The sequence below is a fragment of the Nematostella vectensis genome, chromosome 2 (genome assembly GCF_932526225.1).
Source record: "Nematostella vectensis chromosome 2, jaNemVect1.1, whole genome shotgun sequence".
Taxonomy (NCBI): Eukaryota; Metazoa; Cnidaria; class Anthozoa; order Actiniaria; family Edwardsiidae; genus Nematostella; species Nematostella vectensis.
In genome coordinates, this window is record NC_064035.1 from 8,291,078 (window position 1) to 8,311,525 (window position 20,448).

Genomic DNA, 20,448 nt, shown 5'->3' on the forward strand with positions numbered 1-20,448 from the left:
CCTATTGTGTTCTTGCCTCTCTCTTTACCTATTGTGTCCTTGTCTCTCTCTTTACCTATTGTGTCCTTGTCTCTCTCTTTACCTATTGTGTCCTTGCCTCTCTCTTTACCTATTGTGTTCTTGTCTCTCTCTTTACCTGTTGTGTCCTTGCCTCTCTCTTTACCTATTGTGTCCTTGCCTCTCTCTTTACCTATTGTGTCCTTGCCTCTCTCTTTACCAATTGTGTCCTTGCCTCTCTCTTTACCTATTGTGTCCTTGTCTCTCTCTTTACCTATTGTGTCCTTGCCTCTCTCTTTACCTATTGTGTTCTTGTCTCTCTCTTTACCTGTTGTGTCCTTGCCTTTCTCTTTACCTATTGTGTCCTTGCCTCTCTCTTTACCTATTGTGTCCTTGCCTCTCTCTTTCTCTTAACCTATTTTGTCCTTGCCTCTCTCTTTCTCTTAACCTATTTTGTCCTTGCCTCTCTCTTTCTCTTAACCTATTTTGTCCTTGCCTCTCTCTTTACCTATTGTGTCCTTGCTTCTCTCTTTACCTATTGTGTCCTTGCTTCTCGCTTTACCTATTGTGTCCTTGCCTCTCTCTTTACCTATTGTGTCCTTGCTTCTCGCTTTACCTATTGTGTCCTTGCCTCTCTCTTTACCTATTGTGTCCTTGCCTCTCTCTCTACCTATTGTGTCCTTGCCTCTCTCTTTACCTATTGTGTCCTTGCTTCTCGCTTTACCTATTGTGTCCTTGCCTCTCTCTTTACCTATTGTGTCCTTGCCTCTCTCTCTACCTATTGTGTCCTTGCCTCTCTCTTTACCTATTGTGTCCTTGCTTCTCGCTTTACCTATTGTGTCCTTGCCTCTCTCTTTACCTATTGTGTTCTTGTCTCTCTCTTTACCTATTGTGTTCTTGCCTTTCTCTTTACCTATTGTGTTCTTGTCTCTCTCTTTTCCTATTGTGTCCTTGCCTCTCTCTTTACCTATTGTGTCCTTGCCTCTCTCTTTACCTATTGTGTCCTTGCCTCTCTCTTTACCTATTGTGTTCTTGCCTTTCTCTTTACCTATTGTGTCCTTGCCTCTCTCTTTACCTATTGTGTTCTTACCTCTCTCTTTACCTATTGTGTCCTTGCCTTTCTCTTTACCTATTGTGTCCTTGCCTTTCTCTTTACCTATTGTGTCCTTGCCTCTCTCTTTACCTATTGCGTCCTTGTCTCTCTCTTTACCTATTTTGTCCTTGTCTCTCTCTTTACCTATTGTGTTCTTGCCTCTCTCTTTACCTATTGTGTCCTTGCCTCTCTCTTTACCTATTTTGTCCTTGTCTCTCTCTTTACCTATTGTGTTCTTGCCTCTCTCTTTACCTATTGTGTCCTTGTCTCTCTCTTTACCTATTGTGTCCTTGCCTCTCTCTTTACCTATTTTGTCCTTGTCTCTCTCTTTACCTATTGTGTTCTTGCCTCTCTCTTTACCTATTGTGTCCTTGTCTCTCTCTTTACCTATTGTGTCCTTGTCTCTCTCTTTACCTATTGTGTCCTTGCCTCTCTCTTTACCTATTGTGTTCTTGTCTCTCTCTTTACCTGTTGTGTCCTTGCCTCTCTCTTTACCTATTGTGTCCTTGACTCTCTCTTTACCTATTGTGTCCTTGCCTCTCTCTTTACCTATTGTGTCCTTGTCTCTCTCTTTACCTATTGTGTCCTTGCCTCTCTCTTTACCTATTGTGTTCTTGTCTCTCTCTTTACCTGTTGTGTCCTTGCCTTTCTCTTTACCTATTGTGTCCTTGCCTCTCTCTTTACCTATTGTGTCCTTGCCTCTCTCTTTACCTATTGTGTTCTTGCCTTTCTCTTTACCTATTGCGTCCTTGCCTCTCTCTTTACCTATTGTGTTCTTACCTCTCTCTTTACCTATTGTGTCCTTGCCTTTCTCTTTACCTATTGTGTCCTTGCCTTTCTCTTTACCTATTGTGTCCTTGTCTCTCTCTTTACCTATTGTGTCCTTGCCTCTCTCTTTACCTATTGTGTTCTTGCCTCTCTCTTTACCTATTGCATCCTTGCCTCTCTCTTTACCTATTGTGTCCTTGCCTCTCTCTTTACCTATTGTGTCCTTGCCTTTCTCTTTACCTATTGTGTCCTTGTCTCTCTCTTTACCTATTGTGTCCTTGTCTCTCTCTTTACCTATTGTGTCCTTGCCTTTCTCTTTACCTATTGTGTCCTTGCCTCTCTCTTTACCTATTGTGTCCTTGTCTCTCTCTTTACCTATTGTGTCCTTGCCTTTCTCTTTACCTATTGTGTCCTTGCCTCTTTCTTTACCTATTGTGTCCTTGCCTCTCTCTTTACCTATTGTGTCCTTGCCTCTCTCTTTACCTATTGTGTCCTTGCCTCTCTCTTTACCTATTGTGTCCTTGCCTCTCTCTTTCTCTTAACCTATTTTGTCCTTGCCTCTCTCTTTTCCTATTGTGTCCTTGTCTCTCTCTTTACCTATTGCGTCCTTGCCTTTCTCTTTACCTATTGTGCACATGCCTCTCTCTTTACCTATTGTGTCCTTGCTTCTCGCTTTACCTATTGTGTCCTTGCTTCTCGCTTTACCTATTGTGTTCTCGCCTCTCTTTACCTATTGTGTTCTTGCCTCTCTCTTTACCTATTGCGTCCTTGCCTCTCTCTTTACCTATTGTGTCCTTGCTTCTCGCTTTACCTATTGTGTCCTTGCTTCTCTCTTTACCTATTGTGTCCTTGCTTCTCTCTTTACCTATTGCGTCCTTGCTTCTCGCTTTACCTATTGTGTCCTTGCCTCTCTCTTTACCTATTGTGTTCTTGCTTCTCTCTTTACCTATTGTGTCCTTGCCTCTCTCTTTACCTATTGTGTCCTTGCCTCTCTCTTTACCTATTGTGTTCTTGTCTCTCTCTTTACCTATTGTGTCCTCGCTTCTCTCTTTACCTATTGTGTCCTTGCTTCTCGCTTTACCTATTGTGTCCTTGCTTCTCGCTTTACCTATTGTGTTCTCGCCTCTCTTTACCTATTGTGTTCTTGCCTCTCTCTTTACCTATTGCGTCCTTGCCTCTCTCTTTACCTATTGTGTCCTTGCCTCTCTCTTTACCTATTGTGTCCTTGCCTCTCTCTTTACCTATTGCGTCCTTGTCTCTCTCTTTACCTATTGCGTCCTTGCCTCTCGCTTTACCTATTGTGTCCTTGCCTCTCTCTTTACCTATTGTGTCCTTGCTTCTCTCTTTACCTATTGTGTCCTTGTCTCTCTCTTTACCTATTGTGCACATGCCTCTCTCTTTACCTATTGTCTTCTTGCCTTTCTCTTTACCTATTGCGTCCTTGCCTCTCTCTTTACCTATTGTGTCCTTGCCTTTCTCTTAACCTATTTTGTCCTTGCCTCTCTCTTTACCTATTGTGTCCTTGCCTCTCTCTTTACCTATTGCGTCCTTGCCTCTCTCTTTACCTATTGTGTCCTTGCTTCTCTCTTTACCTATTGTGTCCTTGCCTCTCTCTTTACCTATTGTGTTCTCGCCTCTCTCTTCACCTATTGTGTTCTTGCCTTTCTCTTTACCTATTGTGTCCTTGCCTCTCTCTTTACCTATTGTGTTTTTGCCTTTCTCTTTACCTATTGTGTTCTTGCCTTTCTCTTTACCTATTGTGTCCTTGCCTCTCTCTTTACCTATTGTGTCCTTGCCTCTCTCTTTACCTATTGTGTCCTTGCCTCTCTCTTTACCTATTGTGTCCTTGCCTTTCTCTTTACCTATTGTGTCCTTGCCTCTCTCTTTACCTATTGTGTCCTTGCCTCTCTCTTTCTCTTAACCTATTTTGTCCTTGCCTCTCTCTTTCTCTTAACCTATTTTGTCCTTGCCTCTCTCTTTCTCTTAACCTATTTTGTCCTTGCCTCTCTCTTTACCTATTGTGTCCTTGCTTCTCTCTTTACCTATTGTGTCCTTGCTTCTCGCTTTACCTATTGTGTCCTTGCTTCTCGCTTTACCTATTGTGTCCTTGCCTCTCTCTTTACCTATTGTGTTCTTGTCTCTCTCTTTACCTATTGTGTCCTTGCCTCTCTCTTTACCTATTGTGTCCTTGCCTCTCTCTTTACCTATTGTGTCCTTGCTTCTCGCTTTACCTATTGTGTCCTTGCCTCTCTCTTTACCTATTGTGTCCTTGCCTCTCTCTTTACCTATTGTGTTCTTACCTTTCTCTTTACCTATTGTGTTCTTGCCTCTCTCTTTACCTATTGTGTCCTTGTCTCTCTCTTAACCTATTGTGTCCTTGCCTCTCTCTTTACCTATTGTGTCCTTGCCTCTCTCTTTACCTATTGTGTCCTTGCCTCTCTCTTTACCTATTGTGTCCTTGCCTCTCTCTTTACCTATTGTGTCCTTGCCTCTCTCTTTACCTGTTGTGTTCTTGCCTCTCTCTTTACCTATTGTGTCCTTGCTTCTCGCTTTACCTATTGTGTCCTTGCCTCTCTCTTTACCTATTGTGTCCTTGCCTTTCTCTTTACCTATTGTGTCCTTGCCTCTCTCTTTACCTATTGTGTCCTTGCCTCTCTCTTTACCTATTGTGTCCTTGCCTCTCTCTTTACCTATTGTGTCCTTGCCTCTCTCTTTACCTATTGTGTCCTTGCCTCTCTCTTTACCTATTGTGTCCTTGCCTCTCTCTTTACCTATTGTGTCCTTGCCTCTCTCTTTACCTATTGTGTCCTTGCCTCTCTCTTTACCTATTGTGTCCTTGTCTCTCTCTACCTATTGTGTTCTTGCCTCTCTCTTTACCTATTGCGTCCTTGCCTCTCTTTACCTATTGCGTCCTTGCCACTCACCTAATCTTGTACTGTCCTCTCAGAGCCTTTTGCGTACGTATTCTCGCTGCTTTGTCGGGAAGGAGTTCATCGATTTTCTGATGCGCACAGGAGAAGTAACTAATCGAGTTGAGGTTAGTATGTCAAGCCAGCTCTGAGTTTCTTCGTTATTCTAAAACAGGTAAAAAATTAGCTTGCATACCATGCACGTGAGTTCTAATGGTTATTGATTTATTGTTTCAGGCTGTTTCGTTCGCACAAAAGCTTTTAGATGCCGGAGCCATTGAAAACACGTCAAAAGAAACAAAATTTGAAGACAAAGAGCAGTTTTACAAGTTCTCAGAAATTAGAAAGGTGCGCTTAATGTCATGTTCCAATCGAATCAATCAGCGCCGGGATGCTTATTCGAGCAACTACATTTACTTTTTACTACATTTGCAGGAATTTGTGTTTACTTGTTTTTGCAGGCTGACATCTTGAAAACTAGACCAGGATCCTGATCCCAAGTTTTTTCGATTATCACAGGTTTCCCGCTCGGCCATACCCAGGCTTTTAAAAACCATAACCATTAATTGACCATAGCTATCTTCTCATCCCTCAGCAAAGAAGTCTATCTGAACCAGGAGAGAATGGCCACCAGAACGACACCGAGTCACTGGCTGACTGTGACGTCATCATAGCAGCTATGGTATACCAGTATCAGGACCCCTCGGAGCCCGGTGAGTTTGTAGACCTCGATTTAAAGGGACAACTCCACACTATCCATAATGCATTGCAGGTAATCAAAATTCCTAAAATTGTGTTTGGCAAGGTTCCAAATTCCGTTTGATGCCTTCATGTACTGTTTCGTCTTGTAGATGCTGCAATGCTTTCTGGGTTTGGTAAATTCGTTTCTTCACACGTATTGTTTCACAAAAGCGCCAATTTAATACCATTGACTCCAGCCTAGTCCCAGGCGTTCTTACCGGGTTTCCTGTTGACGGAGATGAACCGTGAGGTAGCCTGGGGGCTGGGACGATGGTTTCCTGTGACGTCACAACTCTAACCATCCACAGGAAACCCAACCACAGGAAACCCGGTAAGAACGCCTGGGACTAGACTGCATTGACTCTTTTTTTTGTGCTTACGATGTTCGAATTGTTGTACAAAGGCGCCAGTCTGCCCGTGACAGTAATTGTGAGCAGGACTCATATAGCACTGGCAAAACAGTCCCTCCAGTGGCCCGTCCCTCGGTTCCTCGAACCATCTCCCTTGTTAGAAGTGCCAGAGTTCGAGTGTTTGGCAAGGTTCCAAATGACGGACATCACAGGGCTGGTAAGAAACCTACGGGAAGCCCATGTACAGGAAACCCATGCACAGGGAACCCATGCACAATGACCATGCATAATGACCATTATTAGGAAAAGATGCTATCGTGCATTTTTACAGCGACCAGTTTTAATGCCAACCAAAGATAAAACTTTCCTATTTTTATGCATTTCCGTACATTACCAGTTTTGAAAAGTATGCCTTCAAATGCGGATTACTCCAGATTATTTACTGATGGAAACAACAATGCATTATCACTCTGTCAGTATCGAATTTTTATTAATTTCTTTGCAGGAGTTTTACGAGGATTCGCCTTGCTATATGGGCGTTTTTATATCAGAAGAGGTAAGAGGTTACGTTACCTTCGGCGCCTAGGTGTTGCTGGCATCCGTGCCATTATATTTGTTTTTCTTTTTTACTGCAGGACTACTCCCATGAGTCGGACGTGTTTTGGCTGTTGAAAACACAGACGGTCAGCGGTCTCTCACATCTTCTCAAAGCGCTCAAAGAACCATGGGAAAAACAATTCGTTGTCGAGCTACCGACTACCCTACATCCCACCCTTAGGGTAAGTTTGTTGCTCGGCGGGAATGGCGAGGTCGTTCTAGTTGTCAATCCTCATTGGTTGATTAGCGTGCTACGTGCGCTGTCATTGGTTGATTAGAGTACTACTAGTCCAGACCTGGGACTCTCTTTGCGCTCGACATTCTTGCTCGCGTGAAAGAGGGTCCAGTATTTATTGCATGCGCATGCGCGAAAATACACCGCATATATGCGGTGTGGCCTTGTTGCTTAGTTTAAGATGGCTGCGAAGGGGACGAGCGATTATTTTTTATTTAAAAAATAATACGCTGATTTGGTCGTTGGTAAATACTTGATTGTCAGTCTTTTCTGAGAACAGTACAGATGATAATTAGAGTCTGGAAAATATATCAATCAAAGAGCTTTTCCGTTTTCGTTATTTTCACGCGCGCGCTTTAGGCAATAGCGTCATTTCAGATGAGCGCGCGCTTTTTTTAATTTGATTTTCAATCACACTTTATCGCATTTTATAGAAAACAAATCCCAATTCCTTCACATGTACAAAACATTCTTTTCAACTTAGCGATGATCGATTTTCGGAGCTCTGCGCTCGACAAAGTCTAGCGGGAATCGACCCTCCTTTGGCACGTCCGTTATTGCGCGCGCTCGTATTTCAACTTTTGCCGTGAAGGTCGCTGATTGGTACATGTTCGCGCATGCGCATGCAATAAATACTGGACCCTCTTTCACGCGAGCCAGAATGTCGAGCGCAAAGAGAGTCCCAGGTCTGGACTAGAGTGCCACGTGCGCTGTCATTGGTCGATTAGCGGGACGTGCACCCAGCTACGGTCCGTTCAGAGACAACTCAACACTTTGCGATGAAATTTCTCAAAACGCTGTATAAAAAATGACTTTGGTTGCTTGAGCCGTACAAGAGTTTATAGAGCATAGGATTTTCCATCATTAAAAGCCCGCGAGCTTTGCCCATGGGCCATAAAACAATTCTCGGTCAATAAGAGGTATTTATTATAAATCATAAACACATATTGTATATGTAGCATACTGAATTTTTGTCCGAAAGTGCTATATATGTTTGTGCACGAAACGGCAATAATGATAATGGCGAATAATTTATTTAAATACTCTTATAAGCCCTCTATTCAAAATCGAATCTGTTCCCTGAGACATGACGAAAAAACATGACTAAAAAGCTCGTTTCATATCAACCTTAGTGAGTAATATCAAACAAAATATCAAATGCGACTTTTTGTCAAGTGTCATTGAAATTTTAAAGCCAAAATCTGAGTATGTGCATTTCGGCCTCACGTTATTTGTGTTTCGAAAAGGGAAAATCTGTCCGGAATACAAGGAACTAATGGCCATTGTAAGAAATTGTATCTTCTTTCTCCATCTCTTCGAAGTACGCATGTTCAGGGTTTTCCCGTCGTGTCGTTTCCTGATCGAATTTATTTTTTTTGTTATTTTCCATCTTATCTTTTAGGACTAGAGCGGTATGTCGCATGACGGATCACCATGTCACGTGACAGGCGCAGCGGCTGTCCTCAACAATGTCATGTCACGTGACGGATCACCATGTCACGTGACAGGCGCGGCTGTCCTCAACAATGTCACGTGACGGATCACCATGTCTAGTGACAGGCGCAGCGGCTGCCCTCAACAATGTCACGTGACGGATCACCATGTGACGGACGTGATGGACTACAGAGGCTGTCATTATCAATGTCCCATATCACGGATTACTAGACCACGTGACGTATCACTGTCACATGACTGATTACTATGTTACATGACTGTTTACTATGTCACATGACTGATTACTATGTCACATGACTGTTTACTATGTCACATGACTGATTACTATGTCACATGACTGTTTACTATGTCACATGACTGATTACTATGTCACATGACTGATTACTATGTTACATGACTGATTACTATGTTACATGACTGATTACTATGTCACATGACTGATTACTATGTCACATGACTGTTTACTATGTCACATGACAAATGTCGACTTCCAGTATAACGCTTGGGAAATCTAACAAAAATATATCAAACACTTCCGTTAAAAGAAAACTTTTCAGGCAAAAGGAAAGGTCTAGGATGGACGGGACCACCAGTACCAAAATGTACCAATGATTAGATATCAAGCTAAATCCAACACGCCAAAAGAAATAGCTTAAAATAGTTCTAGAGTTTTGTTTTATTCATTTACACAACACAATAATGACACACTGAAAGTGTTTCAATTTGGAAATGCAGATGATTGGTTATTGACTAATAATAATTTCATTTTTATACAGTAATTTATTAATTTAATTTATTTCAAGTTTTTATATTAATATAAATAAATTGTGATACAAGCTTTTGACTTTGTTTCTGTGGAACCTAGCCACGGTAGTGTCCCCGAGGGTGGTAGAGGCAGTATATGTGTCCCCGAGGGTGGGAGGGACAGTATATGTGTCCCCGAGGGTGGGAGGGACAGTATATGTGTCCCCGAGGGTGGGAGGGACAGTATATGTGTCCCCGAGGGTGGGAGGGACAGTATATGTGTCCCCGAGGGTGGGAGGGACAGTATATGTGTCCCCGAGGGTTAGAGGGGCAGTATATGTGTCCCCGAGGGTGGGAGGGACAGTGTATGTGTCCCCGAGGGTGGGAGAGGCATTATATGTGTCCCGAGGGTGGGAGGGACAGTATATGTGTCCCCGAGGGTGGGAGGGACAGTATATGTGTCCCCGTGGGTGGGAGGGACAGTATATGTGTTCCTGAGGGTGGGAGGGACAGTTATATGTGTCCCCGAGGGTGGGAGGGACAGTATATGTGTCCCCGAGGGTGGTAGAGGCAGTATATGTGTCCCCGAGGGTGGTAGGGACAGTATGTGTTCCTAAGGGTGGGAGGGACAGTATATGTGTCCCCGAGGGTGGGAGGGACAGTATATGTGTCCCCGAGGGTGGGAGGGGCAGTATATGTGTTCCCGAGGGTGGGAGGGACAGTATATGTGTCCCCGAGGGTGGGAGGGACAGTATGTGTTCCTAAGGGTGGGAGGGACAGTATATGTGTCCCTGAGGGTGGGAGGGGCAGTATGTGTGTTCCCGAGGGTGGGAGGGACAGTATATGTGTCCCAGAGGGTGGGAGGGACAGTATATGTGTACCCGTGGGTAGGAGGGCCAGAATATGTGTTCTCGAGGGCGGGAGAGGCAGAATATGTGTTCCCGCGTGTGGGAGGGGCAGAATATGTGTTCTCGAGGGCGGGAGGGGCAGAATATGTGTTCCCGCGTGTGGGAGGGGCAGAATATGTGTTCCCGTGGGTGGGAGGGACAGTATATGTGTCCCCGAGGGTGGGAGGGGCAGTATATGTGTTCCCGAGGGTGGGAGGGACAGTATATGTGTCCCCGAGGGTGGGAGGGACAGTATGTGTTCCTAAGGGTGGGAGGGACAGTATATGTGTCCCCGAGGGTGGGAGGGGCAGTATGTGTGTTCCCGAGGGTGGGAGGGGCAGTATATGTGTTCCTAAGGGTGGGAGGGACAGTATATGTGTCCCCGAGGGTGGGAGGGACAGTATGTGTTCCTAAGGGTGGGAGGGACAGTATATGTGTCCCCGAGGGTGGGAGGGGCAGTATGTGTGTTCCCGAGGGTGGGAGGGACAGTATATGTGTCCCCGAGGGTGGGAGGGACAGTATATGTGTCCCCGAGGGTGGGAGGGACAGTATATGTGTTCCCGAGGGTGGGAGGGACAGTATATGTGTCCCCGAGGGTGGGAGGGACAGTATATGTGTACCCGTGGGTAGGAGGGCCAGAATATGTGTTCTCGAGGGCGGGAGGGGCAGAATATGTGTTCCCGCGTGTGGGAGGGGCAGAATATGTGTCCCCGAGGGTGGGAGGGGCAGAATATGTGTTCCCGTGTGTGGGAGGGGCAGAATATGTGTTCCCGTGGGTGGGAGGGGCAGAATATGTGTTCCAGGGGATGGGAGGGGCAGAATATATGTTACCGGGGGTGGGAGGGGTATCTGGTATATGGAAAGGAACTAAGGGCTCCTAGGTTAGAGTAAGTGTCGGGAACTGGAACTGTTGGGAAGCCTTGATACATAGCATTCCTATATCTTGGTACGATTACGACTTCCAAACGTCGATAGAAAAACGTTTCCCGCATTTCGTCTCCGTGTTCCTCTCCGTGTCCCGCATTTCCTCTCCGTGTTCCTCTCCGTGTCCCGCAGAAGAGTCGCTGCCCGTAGCATCATTTTGCTTCATTCTGTTTTCCTGTATATCTAAACGAATTTTGCCGTATACTATTAGAGTGGTTTTCATAAACCCGTGAAACAAAGTGAACAATTTAAATTGTAATAAAGCATAAAAGTAAAAAAAACGAAAAAATAAAGCTAAGTTGTAATAAAGTGTAATATCATAGCATACACTATAATAGTGTATTTCACGAGGTTATAAAAACCACTATAATACTCTTCCAAGGTATAATTTAAAGATTCTCTGTCAGCCGCAATTTCTTAATTTCTTCACACGAAACGGTGTATCTGACCAGGTTCCCTGGTCTACCAATTTTTACTTTCCTGAAATACATGTGCCCGCAATATATCAGCGGAAGTGTTTGCGCATGAGTACAAGACACTCGACCCCGCTGTTAGGCTGTAGTGGAGATCACATAAACCCATATACCGACGAAATGGCGAAAGTACCGGGAAAAAGAAAGGTTTTGATTGCTGTAGATCACAGTGTACACAGCGAAATGGCGTTTGACTGTAAGTAGGCTTTTATATTCTCGTAAATTATGTTTCCGTGTGCCCAACACCGTTGTCGTTTGTTCGAGCTACTATTTTACTGCTACTACCGGTTGTGGCTTTCACGTCTCTTTTTATCGGTCTTCTGCATATATCTTGACGCATTCATTCGAAGGATCGGCCATTCACTTGAATACATGTCTCCTATTATTTTTATTACTGGTGTCAATTGTGAATATTATTGTTTTATCGTACATGCTAGGTGTTGCATTTGTCTTTTGAGGGTGTTGTTTGTATTTTAAAGGTGCACGTATGTAATAATCCCCTAAACCACGTGGCATATCTTCTTCTAATACACCTTGTGTTTTCATAAGCTACCTACCTATCTTGCTGTTATATTAGAGCACTTGTTTATTAGCAAAACTGGACGTATTATGCCGTTTTAATCCAGTACATTAAAACATGCGTTTTGGCACCGGTTGGTCTAAAAAATTTGATTGGCTTTAAGCATATTTTCAATTGATCTTGATAAAAACGCTATCCCTCAGGAGATAACTCATATTATTCATATGTTATTCGTCTGGCTTTTTCAAATGTGATTTCATGTTATGCACATTTATGTGTATTTAATAATATAATAATAATAGTATAAATTTATATAGCACCTTTCTCCTATAGATCCCAGGCGCTTTACAGGTTTTAGATTATGTTAAAATAATAATAATATTTAATTACATTACCATATATTTCAAATAGATAATAAAAAGAAAAAGAAAAAGTAAAAAATTAATTATGATACATAACTAAGATTATAAAATCATTAAAATCAATTGTCAAAGACATGTTTAAAAAGAAAGGTCTTGGATTTAAACATACTCAATTCTTTAAAATTCCGAAGCTCTAGTGAAAGAGAGTTCCATATAGCTGGTGCACTCATGGAAAAGGCTCTAGAGCCGTAGGTCTTAAGTTTAAAAGAGGGCTGTACTAAAAGAGACATATTTGAAGAACAAAGACTGTGGTTTGGTTTATAGGGAGTAAAAGGTCTTTCATATAGGCTGTAGCAGTTTCATTCAGGGATGTAAAAGTTAAAAGACAGAGTTTAAAATCTTTCTCTGAAGGGTGGCCAGTGTAAGGTATGCAGAACATGAGTAAGGTCTACGTATATTTGCGGGTTCCTGTAAGAAGTCGTGCCGCAGAGTTCTAAACATATTGTAGCTTAGAGATTAGTTTTCGATCAAGGCCAGTGAGAAGAGGCCTTGAAGAGAAGAGAGTTGTCTAGTTTAGAAGAAATAAAAGCGTGTTTAAGAATCTCACAGTGACTAAAGGAAAGAAACTTTCTAATTTTTGGAATATTTTGCAAATGGAAAAACAAGATTGGCATATTGAAGTCACTTGTTTGTCCATGGTCAAAGTGTTATTGAACCATATACCTATGTTTTTTGCATTCTTTGAAGAGGAAATTATCTCTTTATGATCTCAGTGATCAAATGCAAATGAGGATGCAGACGGTATTTATTTAAAGGGGGTATGGGATGGGAGCTTTTTTTCTTGTTGTTTTATGAGGATTTTCACTCTATGCATTTTATTTATAAAAAAGCCCTTTTTCATCAAGAGAGTGTCAAGAGTTTTTGTTAGTGCAGGGTTGGAATATAGGTTTGATAAAAATGGAAAAGACAAAAAAGCATGAAAGAGGAAAATAAGAATAAAATAAAAAAGCAATAAAAAAGAATAAAAAATAAAAGAAAAGAAGGGAAAAACATTGATTATTGTCAATGTGCTTAGTGTATTTGTATAGTATTGCAAGTGTCTCTGACACACATGTGAATCCACATATATCCCACATGTAAGATTGTAAGGTGGTACTGTATATTTGTCTTGTAGACTAAGTATGATGGTATTTCTGTCTTGTAGACTAAGTATGATGGTATTTTTGTCTTGTAGATTATGTAAGAGAGCACTATAAGGAAGGAGATGAGATTGTTATTTGTCATGTATCCGAACTCCATCCTCCTGCTCTTCCCCGTAAGTAATAAAATGATGTCTCACCCATAAAGGGGTCGCAGAAAGATTTGTCATGTCAATAATCCTTTGTGGTGTTGTGAGGTGTTGTCTAGAAAAATGACATCCTTACCCTACTGTCCCCTCTGCTACCTCCTCACCCCCTTGCCACCCAAAAGTAAGTAATTTCTTAAATAATTTTAATAATGTGATACAGTTCCTATATGCACCCCCCTCCCCCACTTAGCAAATCCTGATTATACACCTGACCTCCCCTGTGAACAGTGAGGTATACCCCCTATAACCTCCCATGTGAACAGTGAGGTATACCCCCTATCACCTCCCATGTGAACAGTAAGGTATACCCCCTATTACCTCCCATGTGAACAGTGAGGTATACCCCCTGTCACCTCCCTGTGAACAGTTAGGAATACCCCCTGTCACCTCCCCTGTGAACAGTGAGGTATGCCCCCCTGTCACCTCCCATGTGAACAGTGAGGTATACCCCCTGTAAACAGTGAGGCATACCCTCTGTCACCCCCATGTGAACAGTGAGGTATACCCCCTGTCACCTCCCCTGTGAACAGTGAGGTATACCCCCTATCACCTCCCATGTGAACAGTGAGGTATACCCTCTGTCACCCCCATGTTAACAGTGGGGTATTCTCCCCCTATTACCTCCCATGTGAACAGTGAGGTATACCCCCTGTCCCCAGGTGGTGGATGCACCATGACCCCGATTCATCATGGGGCGAAGCCGATAGGCAGAGCGGGGCAAATCATTTGTCGAGCGCACTTGTCCGAGCAAGTTCTCCTCCGCGGAATCACTTACGCTTTGTGCAATGGGGATCAATGATTTCCTTCCCCAAAAATTAATATCAAAGAATTAAAAGGGCAAACTGCGGCTATCGATTCCTCATGCTGGCTCCACAGTGCAAACAGAGTAGATGAATTTAACTTTAAACAAGGAGCCGAGTATAAAAGGCGCTACCCTGGACCAAGTCGTCATTCCCGCTAGACCACGTCGAGTGCTAAGCTCCATAAATATCAAAAAAGCAGAGCCGTAGATTAACTAACTTCAACTAATTAGTTGAAACTAATGTTCTGGATAAGCAAAGCAATAACAGCGAGCTGCTTGGGAGTGGTTTTAATCGACTAAGACTCAAGGTGACTTCTAAACCTTTCATTAAAGCAATAAAGGCTTTAAACAAGAATAATTAGGATTTCTATGGAGCCAATTTTGCGATTTTAAAGTATGCCGAGAATGACGGTAAATGGTAACAAAGGAGTTGCAATAAATGTTTTTGTCGCCAAATAAAAGATTTATCCTGGTCTATACCTTTAAGGATATTGCATTAGTGAACTATAATCTTTTGAAGAGTATTTTCGCTGCTCACATGGGAAAAATTCGGGTAATAACACACCTGGTCATTTTTGAAAAATAAACCGACATCGTCCGCATAGCAAAAATCACTCCCATGATGCATCGGGATCACGGTGCGACCACCACCTGCCCTGTCACCTCCCCTGTGAACAGTGAGGTACAGTATATTCCTCCTGTCACCTCCCCTGTGAACAGTGAGGTACAGTATATTCCTCCTGTCACCTCCCCTGTGAACAGTGAGGTACAGTATATTCCTCCTGTCACCTACCCTGTGAACAGTGAGGTACAGTATATTCCTCCTGTCACCTCCCCTGTGAACAGTGAGGTACAGTATATTCCTCCTGTCACCTCCCCTGTGAACAGTGAGGTACAGTATATTCCTCCTGTCACTTCCCCTGTGAACAGTGAGGTACAGTATATTCCTCCTGTCACCTCCCCTGTGAACAGTGAGGTACAGTATATTCCTCCTGTCACCTCCCCTGTGAACAGTGAGGTACAGTATATTCCTCCTGTCACCTCCCCTGTGAACAGTGAGATACAGTATATTCCTCCTGTCACCTCCCATGGAAAAAGTTGGATATACTCCTCACTGTCACCTCCCATGGAAAAAGTTAGATATACTCCTCACTGTCACCTCCCATGGAAAAAAAGTTAGATATACTCCTCACTGTCACCTCCCATGGAAAAAGTTAGATATACTCCTCACTGTCACCTCACATGGAAAAAGTTAGATATACTCCTCCTGTCACCTCCCATGGAAAAAGTTAGATATACTCCTCCTGTCACCTCCCATGGAAAAAAGTTAGATATACTCCTCCTGTCACCTCCCATGGAAAAAGTTAGATATACTCCTCACTGTCACCTCCCATGGAAAAAGTTAGATATACTCCTCACTGTCACCTCCCATGGGAAAAGTTAGATATACTCCTCACTGTCACCTCCCATGAAAAAAAATGTAGATATACTCCTCACTGTCATCTCCCATGAAAAAAAAGTTAGATATACTCCTCACTGTCACCTCCCATGGAAAAAGTTAGATATACTCCTCACTGTCACCTCCCATGAAAAAAAAGTTAGATATACTCCTCACTGTCATCTCCCATGGAAAAAGTTAGATATACTCCTCACTGTCACCTCCCATGGAAAACGTTAGATATACTCCTCCTGTCACCTCCCATGGGAAAAGTTAGATATACTCCTCACTCTCACCTCCCATGGAAAAAGTTAGATATACTCCTCCTGTCACCTCCCATGGAAAAAGTTAGATATACTCCTCACTGTCACCTCCCATGGAAAAAGTTAGATATACTCCTCCTGTCACCTCCCATGGAAAAAGTTAGATATACTCCTCACTGTCACCTCCCATGGAAAAAGTTAGTTATATTCCTCCTGTCACCTCCCATGAAAAAAGTTAGATATACTCCTCACTGTCACCTCCCATGGAAAAAGTTAGATATACTCCTCACTGTCACCTCCCATGGAAAAAGTTAGATATACTCCTCCTGTCACCTCCCATGGGAAAAGTTAGATATACTCCTCACTGTCACCTCCCATGGAAAAAGTTAGATATACTCCTCACTGTCACCTCCCATGGAAAAAGTTAGATATACTCCTCACTGTCACCTCCCATGGAAAAAGTTAGATATACTCCTCACTGTCACCTCACATGGAAAAAGTTAGATATACTCCTCACTGTCACCTCACATGGAAAAAGTTAGATATACTCCTCCTGTCACCTCCCATGGAAAAAGTTAGATATACTCCTCCTGTCACCTCCCATGGAAAAAGTTAGATATACTCCTCACTGTCACCTCCCATGGAAAAAAAGTTAGATATACTCCTCACTGTCACCTCCCATGGAAAAAGTTAGATATACTCCTCACTGTCACCTCCCATGAAAAAAAAATTAGATATACTCCTCACTGTCACCTCCCATGAAAAAAAGTTAGATATACTCCTCACTGTCATCTCCCATGAAAAAAAAGTTAGATATACACCCCCTGTCACCTCCCATGAAAATAAAAGTTAGATATACTCCTCACTGTCACCTCCCATGAAAAAAAAAGTTAGATATACTCCTCACTGTCACCTCCCATGAAAAAAAGTTAGATATACTCCCCCTGTCACCCCCCCCCCCCCTGTGAACAGTGAGGTGTACTCCTTCTGTCCCCTATCCTGTGAAGAGAGGCACAGAGTAGATCTTAATATTGGGGTGTTGATCCCTTCCTCTCATCAGATGCATTAGCAACTGAAGAATGGAAACATGTTGTAGAGGAGCATGAGGAGAAAATCAAAAGACTCCAAGAAAAATACAAGAAGAGATGTAAAGAGTGTAAGGTATGTAGCTACATCTCAGAAACTCTTCAACTATGAGTAATCGTTTTTCTACAGTTTGACTGTAGTCTTTCTAGTTGTACCATGATTTTCTGTCTGTCTGCTTTGCCGTAGCTTGGAGGAAAGATCCTTCTAGAGGGTGCCGGTACTTCTGGAGTCGGCCACCATATTGTACTTGCAGCCAAAAAGGAGAATGCAGATCTGATCGTCACTGCAACACGTGGTATGGGCGTGATACGGCGTACCATATTAGGAAGTGTTAGTGACTACATTCTTCATCACGCCACTGTGCCAATCATCGTGGTCCCCGCTAAGGGAGCCAGTCCTAGACCCAGTCCCCAGCCGAGCCCAGTCCCCCAGCGCAAGGAGTAACAACTTATTTATATCACTGATAACGTAGTATATCGTAGTATAATAACCATCAATTGTTATTGCTGTAAGCGCTACTTTGTAAATGTTTTTAATTATTTTCAACGTACCTATAGCGTCCAAGTACACGGACGAATTATGTATCTATAATCGCGAATCAATGCTTTGTATTGTCTATCGTTGATAAATAAATAAACCTTGAACATTTGTGTTTTAAGAGCTGTCTTATTGTGAGTTATTAGAGTAACGTCGTTATAATTGAATAAACCCAATCAATTTGGACGTGAAAAGGCAACCTCAGGGTCTTGGTAAAGGGAAGAGAAGGAAACCTGATAGTTTATTCTGATTATGGGTAGGATAGGAAACATTCTGATAAATAGCATAATTTCCGAACTGATCGATTACAACCAAATTGAACTTACAGAGGCAGGACCCCCCGCCAACCACCACCATCTAAATAGGAAGAATTTTGCTATTGAGAACTTTTGAAGCCTAAGGTCAAAAGGAGGGGAAAAATCAACTCCTGTGTTTTCTCATATCCAATTCGCTTAGGTTGCACTCTACATACCGCTGATTTACGGCTAATTTGTGGTTTGTGCACTCATCTCTATTCCTTGTACGTCCGCTCTACTGCACGAAAAGCAGCGAAACATCCTCCATACTTCCCGCTTGAATTCCGCCTTCAGCAGAATGTAGATAATACAATTTGGCGCCGAGTTAAAGTACCTTAAAAGAACCATGGTAATCTTGAAAGGCGCTGTGTTGGGGAGGGAACAACTCGAACTTAGAAGCATACATGTTAAGTGGTACTGGTAGACGCCGCTATAGACCAGGAAGAAGCCCACCACCACGCCAACTGCCGCCAGCCCTCGCTGCTTGCTTCTGCTGCGAGTAACGCCTTCCTGCACATTATGACTTCCGGGGCTTTGATTAGACGCAACCTGGTCTTCTTGTTGCCTGATCCTTCTCCTGTGCTTGCGGACGACGATGACAATGCGAATGTAGGCAAGGAGCATACATATGTTAGGCAGGACTGTCACTACAATGGTGTACACCACGAGGTAGACTTTCATCCCCTGGGTACCCTCCCTTAGAACACGGTACGGCAGCTCGATCACAAATGCCATGAACCAAGCGGCAGTGATGGCTAACGCGCATGCCAACGGTCTTGTGAGGGTAGGGTGGGTGTAAGGGTGGACCACGGCCAAGTAGCAGTCCAGAGTGAGCAAGCAAAGGTTGGTTAACGAGGAAGTGAGGAAGACTTCGGTTATGAACAAAACCACGTCCCATGTGAAATGAGAGCATCCACCTGACTTGAAGATGCACAACATGTGGAACGGTGTGGTGAACAGGCCAACCCCAAAGTCGGCGATGGCAAGGGATAGGAAGAACCAGTTAGGCGAGGGCTGGAGACGCATTTGCTGACGCGATGTGATGATAAAGATAATAAGAGCATTGCTAAGGATAGATACTATAGACAATAAAACACGTATGGCCCAGTACCAGGGAGGCCGAGCAGACACATTAGAAGTGTCATTTGTGAATGCTGTCTGGTTCAGCAAAGAGTCGTTTAGCGAGAAGAGAGCCATATGAATAATATCCCTAACAGAAGTAAGTGGGAATTATCCCTGACAGGTGTCGGAGATGTATTCCTGGTAAAAGTCAGGAACGTATTCCTGGTGGAAGTCAGGGACGATATTCCTGATAGAAGTAAGAGATGTATCCTGTTAGATGTCACGGACGTATTGAAGATAAACGCACGAAAAATCGAGGGAAATAAGATGCGCACACGATTTCTACCTTTTGCGGGTACTTGCTCCGAAATGAGTCAAACGGGCGACGTGTGAAGGAGGATATTTCTCACTGTGATCGACAACATCAAGAACAAAACTTTTTGTATGTCGTGGTCTTGTAGGCGTAAGCTTTTCTAACAAATTATTCTTTCCATTATTTTACTTAATTGGAAATTATAAGACAAGCAGTTGAGGAAAATCATTAGTATTATTTAATAAATGCTCGCCATCTCGACAAACACGAGTCGTGCACTTTTAATAAAAGATAAGTCATGGACTGTCATAGTACGATATTATAACCTGCAGCCATACAATTACTGTCAAATAGCTTAGTGAATATTCCGTCAAATATAAGGGTACAAAAATCTAAACACTCTACACATCCAACTTATCAAACACCACATCGCACTCAAAGACGTGATAGTGCCAAATATCGTTTGTGCGGGTACAACAAATGACTCTCGGTATCACTAATATTTGAAATCATATAATTACATCAAGAAAATTAATGAAATCGGCAAGAACAGAATATCACACCGCTGTTTATTTTCTTTATTTGTTTTACTGCAACACTCAAGGTATGTGTCTAGTGAATGATTCTAGACGAGATTAGACGAAATCTGTGAGTTGTTGTTAACTAAAAAATGTTACCCCAAACTTAAGACAACAATGTTATAGTGAGAGATAGTGAACTGTTCTATCTCATGGAGCTGGAGTGATTGCAGTAAAGAGTTCTAAAGGCGTTTTTTTTGTTAATAAGGAGAAAGGCGGCCCGAAAAAGAAAGTGTTTTGGTTTGTTTTAATGATTCCCATGCAAAATAACCCTTACTTCTCCATTTTAAGCTTGGTTACATCCAGGTGCAAGGAAAGAAGTGACGCATTCAACAAATTGCTATTAAAAAAATTAAAATTACTATAATTTTGACCATATTGGTTCAACGCTCCAATTTCTTTCTAATGTTAATGATCTCCGATATCTAATGCCTTCCGATTCGTTTGTCTGATTCACTAATTTCGAAAATCAAAGATCGGAAGTTAGCAAAACCTAAGAATAAAGCCCAAATAAATTCTAGGACCATAATTAATTTCTTAGCATGTTTACAGGGCGGTAACCAAGTTAAGGGCAGCCTAAGCAAAGGCGGAATCGTACCAAAACCAGACAGGCTGGATTTTATCAGAGAAACTGTTCTTTGTCCCTTCCTCTTAGGGAATTATGAGAAGA

At 42.8% G+C, this 20,448-nt stretch overlaps 3 protein-coding genes across 7 annotated transcripts in view; 2 read left to right on the top strand and 1 right to left on the bottom strand.

Moving 5' to 3' along the window:
• The window catches only part of LOC5514289 (serine/threonine-protein kinase 11-interacting protein), a 34,788-nt gene extending 25,999 nt beyond the window's left edge, over positions 1–8,789 (top strand). For all 5 annotated transcript variants that reach the window (XM_048723758.1, XM_048723755.1, XM_048723756.1 and 2 more), the window contains exons 29-35: positions 4,806–4,895; positions 5,005–5,115; positions 5,363–5,480; positions 5,912–6,075; positions 6,364–6,414; positions 6,494–6,637; positions 8,093–8,789. In XM_048723758.1, the coding sequence (XP_048579715.1) occupies positions 4,806–4,895; positions 5,005–5,115; positions 5,363–5,480; positions 5,912–6,075; positions 6,364–6,414; positions 6,494–6,637; positions 8,093–8,098 (684 nt within the window). In that variant the 3' untranslated portion in view covers positions 8,099–8,789. The remainder of the gene's footprint in view (positions 1–4,805; positions 4,896–5,004; positions 5,116–5,362; positions 5,481–5,911; positions 6,076–6,363; positions 6,415–6,493; positions 6,638–8,092) is intronic.
• A 2,423-nt stretch (positions 8,790–11,212) lies between these two features.
• LOC5514286 (universal stress protein in QAH/OAS sulfhydrylase 3'region) lies at positions 11,213–17,650 on the top strand. The gene is made up of 4 exons (XM_001634488.3): positions 11,213–11,369; positions 13,290–13,370; positions 16,967–17,067; positions 17,179–17,650. The coding sequence occupies exons 1-4, from the start codon at positions 11,225–11,227 to the stop codon at positions 17,434–17,436; spliced, it is 585 nt and encodes a 194-aa protein (XP_001634538.3). The 5' UTR covers positions 11,213–11,224; the 3' UTR covers positions 17,437–17,650.
• A 95-nt stretch (positions 17,651–17,745) lies between these two features.
• Positions 17,746–19,306, bottom strand: LOC5514302 (5-hydroxytryptamine receptor 2A). The gene has a single exon (XM_001634438.3). The coding sequence runs from the start codon at positions 19,020–19,022 to the stop codon at positions 18,015–18,017; it is 1,008 nt and encodes a 335-aa protein (XP_001634488.2). The 5' UTR covers positions 19,023–19,306; the 3' UTR covers positions 17,746–18,014.
• Between the last annotated feature and the right edge of the window lie 1,142 nt (positions 19,307–20,448).